General features: G+C 38.5%; 1 protein-coding gene across 3 annotated transcripts in view; it reads left to right on the forward strand.

Moving 5' to 3' along the window:
* The window catches only part of LOC131677584 (protein Skeletor, isoforms B/C), a 197,695-nt gene extending 191,890 nt beyond the window's left edge, over window positions 1–5,805 (forward strand). For 2 of the 3 annotated variants that reach the window (XM_058957475.1, XM_058957473.1), the window contains exons 5-11: window positions 223–642; window positions 720–740; window positions 807–1,164; window positions 1,224–1,704; window positions 1,763–1,893; window positions 1,949–2,118; window positions 2,182–5,805. In XM_058957475.1, the coding sequence (XP_058813458.1) occupies window positions 223–642; window positions 720–740; window positions 807–1,164; window positions 1,224–1,704; window positions 1,763–1,893; window positions 1,949–2,118; window positions 2,182–2,352 (1,752 nt within the window). In that variant the 3' untranslated portion in view covers window positions 2,353–5,805. The remainder of the gene's footprint in view (window positions 1–222; window positions 643–719; window positions 741–806; window positions 1,165–1,223; window positions 1,705–1,762; window positions 1,894–1,948; window positions 2,119–2,181) is intronic. The other variant, XM_058957474.1, reaches the window with a different exon arrangement.
* Window positions 5,806–9,738: the final 3,933 nt, after the last annotated feature.

The following is a 9,738-nucleotide window of genomic DNA, read 5'->3' on the forward strand; positions in this document are numbered from 1 at the left end:
GGGTTCGGATCAGTCCATGAATCCGAACTTGTTGAGTCTAGATCTGGACCAGTTCCCGAATCCGGATCAGTTCCCGGCTATAACCCTTTGCCCTTACCAAATCCGAACCTAAGCAAGACCCAAACGTGATGTTTAGATCCAGACAAGTGTCTGGATCCGGACCCTCGAATATTTGTGGATCTTCAATGTTAACCAATCCCGCCTTGATTCTCTCTATTTCAGGTCGATTTCGGTGAAATTTTCATCCCACCAGGACTGGACGTTCCCAAACCCCGAGTGCTGCCCGAGTTCAAACGATTGGCCCATGGGCTTCGGTCCAGCAACATCAGCATCCTGGATGCTAAAACGTTCTACATTCCCAATCTACACTACGACGGTGCCGGACCGGATGCGTACTTTTGGGTGGGCAACGGTTCCGAACCAAACATTATGGGTATCAAAGTTCCTAACGAGATCGGTTCACTGGAACCGTTGCGCGGCTATCAGGGCGAGGACATTGAGATCCAGCTGCCGGGCAATTTGACCATGTACGACATCGACTGGCTGGCGGTGTGGTGCGTCGAGTATCGACATAACTTCGGTCACGTTTACATTCCGAAGGATCTAGATATTCCACCAGCGCTGGGGCAGACCAAAATAGCGGTAAGTTTACTTATGATATTAGGAATAAGTGTTGTAGACATTTGGTGTCGAACTAACTGAAAATAATAACTTGCAAGCCGCCCTGGTGGTACAAACCGGTACGTGGATATGTTCGTTGCTTTTTTCATGTACTAAACTATTTTCTATCAACCAAACCGACACAGACAACATCCTCGACGATGCCAACGCTGATAGCGCACGGGACCACCACCAAACCGAAGAACGTCAACTGCAAAGAGCTTCTTCGATCTAAACTCAACGTCATGTGGGAGGTGGTGGGAGATTACGTGGAGATTGAGCTAATCGGACGAATCCGTGAGGATCAATATATGGCGTTCGGCATTTCCGGCCATAACGGTCATCCTCAGATGGTTGGTGCGGACGTTGTTGTGACCTTCTACGATCGCAAACAGCGTCGGTTCCGGGCCGAGGACTACTACTTGTCAGCGCTGGCGCAATGTGATGGCAAGCAGGGTGTTTGCCCGGATGAACGGATAGGTGGTAAAAACGATGTGGAATTGAGTAAGACTGTCTGATTCCGATCAATCATATTGTTTAGCGCGAATGTTATTATTTTTTAGTTTCTGGAGACCGCAGCCATGGAGTTACTCGAATCAAATACCGCAGGTTGTTACAGACCAACGAAGCTGTAAACGATCAAGCCTATCCCACGAACCGTCAAATTTCGGTAGTTGCTGCCATAGGTCCGCTGAATTCACAGGACGAAGCAAATGCACATGCTCACCAGGACGTAACGGTAGATGATATTCAGATTAATTTCTCGTCGAAAAATGATCATACGTGTACCGATGCGCTGGACAGTGTTCGGGAAGTTGGTGGCCCGGAGCCGTGGCCAACGCGAGTGATACTCGGCGAGAAAACAATTAGTGTCAAGATTGGCCCAACAGGTGGAAAGCGAGGATATACACCAATCACTGGTCATCCTTCGTGGGGCATTGCTTGGTACCTGAACGATATGTTAATCCCGGAAGTATATGTAGAGCGTGGTCAGACATACACTTTTGTGGTGGAAGGAGGGGACGATTCAACCCAACCGGCTAAGTAAACGAATTGATATTTGACAGAAAATGCGGATTGGCTAACGGCGGCTACTTTACAGATATCATCCATTCTACATCACAGATTCCAGCGAAGGTGGATATGGCCAGTTAACGGATGCCCAACGGAGACGGGAAACCATTTTCGCAGGTGTTGAGTACGACAAGGATAGGTATCCGATCCCAACCGCTGGTAAGTTTAAAATAAAATCTAGTTTGATTTCGAAACTAATTAATCTTTCACGCAGCTGGTAGATATTGTGAATGGAAACACAAAACCGTAGACAAGTCTGAGGAAACCGAAACATTCGAAGAGTACAAAAAGACACTGTATTTATCGTGCGATGACCCTGATGGACAACCGGCGTTCCTGAACTGGACTGTCGCCGACGACACACCGGATCTTGCGTACTACCAAGTATTTAAAACAATAATTCAACACTATTTATGAAAAAATTATACAAAACTGTCTATTTTTCAGTGTTACACTCATCGGAATCTAGGTTGGAAAATCCACGTGGTAAACGCGGGTATGACGGATAAAATCAACGGTTCGCATGGTTTGTTCGTTGTGAGTTCGCACAGTATAGCTCTGCTGGTGCTAACCTTGTGTATTGGCTTTTTGTTGACCGAACGACGTCAACAGTTTTGATAGTAACATTACGAATTTATTGCCCTCGGGAACGACCCCTTGCGTTCGTTCTATGTGAAGGCGAACGAGGTAGAAAATATCTAGCTAAAAATCGAATACACTCGGTAATGTTCCATCGAAATGTCGCGCTTGCTGATGGGTTGAGTCCTTGGTGCGTTAATTTATGGCTTTATGTTACATATACTTCAGCATTTTCTTCTGGATGAGCAGAATATTTTTTAGCGTAGGACATTGAAAAATGCTGCAGGCAGGTGAATTTGCTTATAATTTACAATCTATGCTGTTATATTGTCATGTATAGTTAAACAATAATATTTCGCATTTGAAGCAAATATTTGCTAAACCTATAAGAAATTTGTTCATTCCATTCCATCTTCCTTCTTTCATGGATATTGGTGGTGAATATAATAATGAGCATACATAAGTAACTTGATAGACTAATTTGTTAACACGAAGTTATATTGTTTTAATTAACCAAAGTTTCCAACATTTTATATCTATATCCGTCCACAATGAAACAGGAAAGCAAAATGTTTCTTTTCAAACCGGTGACAAGCTATTTCAAGTAGGTACATTATAATTTGGACAGCCCATGCAACTATCCAGCTTTCGCACATAGTAAGCTGGGTGTACCTATATCTAAGACGCTAGTACACTGCATCAACTATATCTAGCCAAACATGTCAAATGGTCCTAAGTGCAAATGACAGTTTCTCTTTGTTTACTTTCTCTTTTGCTAATAACTCGGCTGTTTATACGTTTGTTACTCAACTCTTAACACAATTAGATAGTCGAAATCAGAGTTTTTCGATATATCCTGAAACAATATTGAAAAGCTTTAAGATGACGCCGTAATAATCGAAAGAGAAAGTAAACAAAGAGAGGCTCTCATTAGCACTTAGGACCATTTAAACTGTTTGTCAAGATATGACAAAGATGGCCATTTGTCCAATGGCCACCGAGTTTCTATAGAGATAGACTGACGCTTAATGAAATAACGGATGATTAAAATGACTGCGAACAAACGGACAACAGGATACTAGTGGCTTTAGAGATATAGTACTAGCGTAGTACCCATACAGTAGATAGAAACTAACCACTTATTTGTGGTAATCTCTGCTGAGATTCGGCAGAAAAAATTAAGTGTGTATTGCGAAACTTTTCTAAAATCCACATCGAGACATTTCAGCCATGCGCCACCAAGCCGTGCGCCGAATTACGCGCATGTTCACTTTGCATTAGAGCAAACGAAAAAACGGTTTGACGTTTATTTTTGTTTCGTTCGCACTCATTTGTGTCACATATAGCAACAAATCGACGAAACGCTAGTTTTTCTTGGGATAGGCAATAACTTACGTTTTTTTTTCGTTTTTTTATGTAAATATAGCGCGACAGCAAACGTTTCTAAACTCGTAAATCCGAAAATTGTTAGTGAATTCAAAATATCGACTCGTTGTCCAACCACCAATTAAGACCATTTTTACAAAAAATACAGTTTTTTACAAGGCTGATCTGGTGAACCACAGACTTTTCACTTTAACCTTATTTCCATATTTCCTTTTTTATCGTCCTCAAATTTCTAAGAAAAGGTCGAATTCAATTTTTATGCTTGTTACTGAGGCAGATTTTTTTTGTTTTCAGTGATATCACCGGAAAATTTTCTGTAATCAAAATACGTCACAAAGATGTCGGGGTAAAACCGCAATCGAATTCCTGGTTTTTTTTCCTGGAAAAAGATAATTAGTGATTTGCACAGAGTAGTTGTTAATTTCGACCTTCTTTATGGGTACTACGCCAGTATGTACTAACTTTCTAGATAGACCAAGTTTACCGTGTAGAAAGCAAACCATCACTGGCCGGCGACTGTTCGATAGGGAGCGTGCTGTTGCGAATAAATTGACACAACCTGAAAACCAACCATGCGATATCGCTTGAAAAACATATCTTTCGTGTGAATGAGACACATTTTGCGCGTAACTAAGTTTCGGTAAGGCCTGCTCGAAGTAAAATCAAGGCGACATTTTGCTCTGGCGATCGAGGAGAACTAATAAGGGATTCAACTTGGCATAGCCAACTGCGTGTTATTAAGTATGCATTTCGAGCAAAATAAAAGGATGTTGAATTTTACGGTATGCTTGCGCATAGTAATAGGTTAAGATTACGTTATAGATAATAATTTTGGGTATACAACTCAAACAAAATCTTGACGACCTGGTAGATCCGAAGGAGTCAGATATAATCAAAACAAATTGGATTGACCTGATTCGTTGAATAACAAATCATTTTTACTTCAAGGCCATTTGTTTATTTTGAATTGATTCCATCTCCTTTGTTGCATATGCAGTTTCACTACAGATAATAGACGTCTAGGCTCGTGTTCGAAGTGTATGTCAATACCAGTAACCGTCGTTTCAAATAAAACGAGCGTCTAAAACCGATTAAGTAAACGTGCGTAGGTGGCGCAGCGATCAATGCTACGCAGCTGATATGCAACCGTCAAATACGTTTAGCAGAGTTGAGTAGATGGCAATAATGACACACCGATTTTCAGCGTTTATAGATTTTATACTTTATATAGGTTTTCAAATACATTTTGTTCTAACCTACATGTCTGTTATCTGAGGTTTATCCTTTGCATTATTTGCACCTATTCCATGCCCAAAAACAACTGTTATTCTTATATTTTTTGTAAGCCTGGCTCTGGCAGACAACAATGACAAAACGGGTCCTAGCTTCACCGTTTCCAAAGTTTTAAAACTATAAAAAGCGGAATCCATCGATTTAGTTAATATTTGTTACAATAAACCACCTACACATGATGCCCAAATGCTCCATATGTCTTACATCTGAATTCTGAATCTAGAAAGTTGATTATGGTCGTCTTCAATACTACTGAACTGTTGTCGAGTGTTGAGCAAACGTTATTACACTCAACGATAGCCACATGTCATTGGATTAAAACATAACCTCGTTTACTTTCCGTCGTCCATGGCACCCCGAATACTTTGGTCCTTTTGAAACATAAATAAAAAAATAAATGGACTTAAAACTCTTTTGAAAATGTAACAATCTTTTCCACGGATACGGTACCATCTTCAGTTTCTTATATTTTTTGTAATGTCTACCAGAATGTGAAAAGGTTACCAACTGCTAGTATAATTCCATTTTTGGGACGGACTCAAATAAATTGAAGTAAGAAATGGTGCTATATTTGACGAAACAGGTCTGCTTTAAAATAAAACAAATACAAAAGGAACAATAATGCAAGAGACTTTACAATTACAAAGCTTTGTCTTATCGTACATTTGAACATACATCGAATGGTTACTGTCTGTTTATTTTTTGTACGCGATATTATTTTTACTGTTTGTGCGACAATAACAAGGGCAGCCCGCAAAAAGAGAAGCTAATTTTTCGTTATGTTTATACACACATACAGTTATATTCACTGACTATAAAACAGAAAGCAGAAAGCGCAATTGCACTGAATTGCGACTGTAAAAAATGATAATGACAATAACAGAAATCAATTCAACCTACTAAGTAAAGATAAATTAGTGAATAATAAATCAAATTAAAGTAAATTTAGCATACACAGACTAATGGTAGATATAAACAACAATTGAACTAAGTGACAATAAGACAGTAAAGTCAAAACTATATGCGTATTTTTACGACAATAAACAGAGACATGAGAAACTCTACCGACAATAAATATAATGTTTCAAATTTGAATGTTTTTTGGAATTTCACAACTTAGATAGATTAAGAAATACTACCATTAAACGCCCAAGTTGTAATTAATTCTAAGCCTGTGTTATTGAAATCCAATATTCGTTTATCACACATTACCAAAACAATGTATAAGTTTACGTTTTGAATACAGCACACTGAAAAATTGTTACTGAGCTAATATATACTTCTTAGTACGGCAATAGTTTTTGATCGAGTGATTTTCACTATCATAAATCATGTAAATTCTAAGTGTACAACAAAACGAAGCATGCTCGAAAGAAACGAGCGAAAAAAAAACACGAGAAACTGTAAATTTATAAAAACGAAACTCAAACATAGGCTGGCGTAATGCAATTCATTCAATTTTACAACAGAAAATTAACAAACACTACACTTGTTTCTTTCGTACTCGTAAAATTTGGAACTATGTACAGTACTCGCTCGCTTGAGTGAACACTCGGTATAGTGAGAATCCCGGTATGATAAGTGATTGAAATTGGCCTCACTATATCGGGTGGCGAATAATGTATTATCTTAGGAGAAACTTTAAACGTGTAAATATTTAAAATACTTGTATGTGAATTTCTGTAAGCCTACAAAGCAAGGTGAACAACAAAGTACTGCTTCGAACTGCTAGAGTGAGGGTAGAACAGCAGAACAACAAATAAGCTTTACAGCTTTATGTGTACAGAGCAAAATACTTGCAAAAACGCAATTTGATCAACAGACAATAAATGTCAATTACTGACAATATTTAACGATAGAGAAGAAGAAGAAGCGAATCAAAAATCAAACAATACCTTGGCGATGTTGCAATGAAGTGATGCAGTTTCAAACAAAATAATGTTCTCAGCATCTTAAAAACATTCAGACATAAAACAACCAAACACTGCAAAGCTATAAAAGTCTTATTTTTTGTTATTTGTGAAATACTTTTACTCATACCAATCACTTACATAAGTTTTCCTTAAAATAAATCAACGTTAACATCATATCATTATTTTTTCTTCGTTTCTGGCAAACGAAAACATAGCTAGAGTATCATAATCATGACCGAAAGAAAGCCATATTTTTGAGGTTTGCTTTACTATTAGAAAGCCTTGCTTGCAGGATCCGATATTCACACTTTTCACCCTACTATAGTCTTCGATAATCAGTCTGTAAGGTGTCATCAGCAGCTTTGTATATTCCAGAATCGTTCTCACCGGGTTGTTATACGGGTTACCAAATGGACTGAGAGCAAATTAAGGACATCTCTGTCAAATCCATCCGGAATTTGAACCTGAATCAGTTATGTCACTTGAGCCAGAATTCTGGATAAAGCCAGACGAAATTCCGGCTAATTTTCTAGCGGTTGAACTGGGGTTGAATCTCGATCGAGATAAATTGAAATCGTGTAGTACTAAAAATTGAACAAAGTTATTCACTTTGGCCAAACCTCATATTGAGATACCCAACAAATTTTGGTTCCCTCTGAGTAAAAGAAATTTTGGTTGCAATGAGTTGCGGAAGGTATGGATTGACAAAAAACAGCTGAAAGGAATTGAAATTGGCAATTGGAATTGATTCTCTTGGAATAAACTTTATCTGAATAATTTAATACAGGGTGATTCGTTATGAGATTTTTTTAATTTAGCAAAAAAATTAGAAAGATGGAGTAAATCGCGAAATCTTTATTTTCAATTGAAAGAACATTTTTGCAATTTATTCTTTGAATTTTTTTTCTTTTTATGTTGATCATGTTGGCGCTTGAGGTAGTCCATTCGACTGGTCCAATTTTTGATAACGGATTCAAGTATTTCAAGTGGTGTCTGGTCAATTACTCGAGTAATGTTGGCTTCTAATGCTTGGGGATGTTGAATAATTTGAAAACGGTGAGCCGGTGTAAGTCATTCCAATATGAAATGGCAAACAATACTAAACTACAATAGCATGACAGTTTGCAGTTAGCACCCGTTAACTACTAGAAAATGCTCTGTTAAAAAAACCTCATGTTTAATCAGCCTGTATATGCCAAGGACATGTGCTTTAAAATAAAGACGGTTGGTAACCCTAACCATACTAGTAGACTGGGGTGAAACGCCCGACTCCTACCAGCAGAAGGCAATAGATTCTTCACATTTCCTTTCGTCCATGTCCATAGGAAACTGCTTAACTCTATTTTTCCGTTCTGAGTTAACCGATTCGCTCTATAATACCATACGTGTTTCAATTTTCGTATCTTTCTTTTACCTTAGTCTTTAATTTACCAACATATCGATATAGTAGTAGTTTGCGGTAATTAAAACATAGTTACATTAGTTCGGCTTACTCTATCCGTTCTCCAAAAAAATATACAGCTCCTGGTTTACCTAGAGTTCTTCGAATGCAAGTCTTTCTCAAAACTAGGAACCATTCATAAATTATGCAACGCGTTTAGGGGGGGGAGGAGGGGGTACAACAAGTTGTGACATATGGGGGAGGGGGAGTAAGGTAGATTGTTACGTAACATGTTCTTATTGAACAAAAAAAATTCGAAGAGGGGGCGTGGATAGAGAAATTTGTGACAATTTGTTACTTGGGAGGAGAGGGGAGTCGATTTGGGGCAATTTTCGCGTTACGTAATTTATAAATGATTCCCTACCTTTATTTTACACTCAATCTTTTTCAAGAAGCAATCTTTTCTCAAGAATACTTCAGCCTAGATCTCAAAACATTTCATCTCAGCTGCTCAATTCAGAATTGCAAATTTCTCCAACAGCTTGAAATCTTCACTCATTGTGGTGTAGCAAGAACCGAAAATTCGAAAAAGTGCTCGGTGATCGAATTCTCACGAAAGACAAATATATGAAAGAGCTCTGCCAGTCTGACCCTCAGAAATTTTTTAAGGCTGCCGACAGATAAACTGGGGAGAATTTTACCAGGCACGTACAAGCGAGAGGTAGCGGGGCGGGAGGAAACGTCGTGGGTTTTTATTTGTCTGATATGGTCACCCTATTTAATTCTTCCAACATTTTTCTCCCAGAAAGACTGTGTGCCAAATACCAAAAAGAAACGAAAACGGGTAACTTCTCTACCCGACAATCCAATTTATTGTAGCAACTGATTCGATGTTTTACCCGAATGTGAAGTTGAAGAGAATAGTAAATTTCCACGCTTTGTGCTTAATGCCAATGCGAAATAACTTAAAACTCCTCGGCCGATTACAGTGATGATCTCCGACTTCACACGCTCGTTCAACATAACTCAAAAGTGAGTGACCAGCCCTAAGGGCAGATCACTCGCGATGCATTTTTCAAAATCAACAAAATTAAATGCATTTTCTTGCCTTCAAAATAGAAATTTAGAACGTATTTCGTGTTGCGTGTAAGACGTCAAAACCCTGCAAGAAACTAGCTTTACATCCAACAAAACATCGAACGAATTGGATCGGCGTAACGAGTTTGTTAAACAAATTTGTCTGTGAGGGAGTGTAAAGTTGATGACAAAATGGACATTAAATGCATTTTTTTCAAATTCGATGCAAATTTGATGTACATTTCTAGAGTGATCTGCCCCTAGGGCCAACCACTCAATTTCATAAAAAGTGCACATAGTCAAAAAGTGAGTTTGTCTCGTTTACTCAGTTCTGAGTTCGGGTTAAGTAGATTTTACTCAAATGCAAAATATGGG

This window comes from Topomyia yanbarensis, chromosome 1, assembly GCF_030247195.1.
Source record: "Topomyia yanbarensis strain Yona2022 chromosome 1, ASM3024719v1, whole genome shotgun sequence".
NCBI lineage: Eukaryota > Metazoa > Arthropoda > Insecta > Diptera > Culicidae > Topomyia > Topomyia yanbarensis.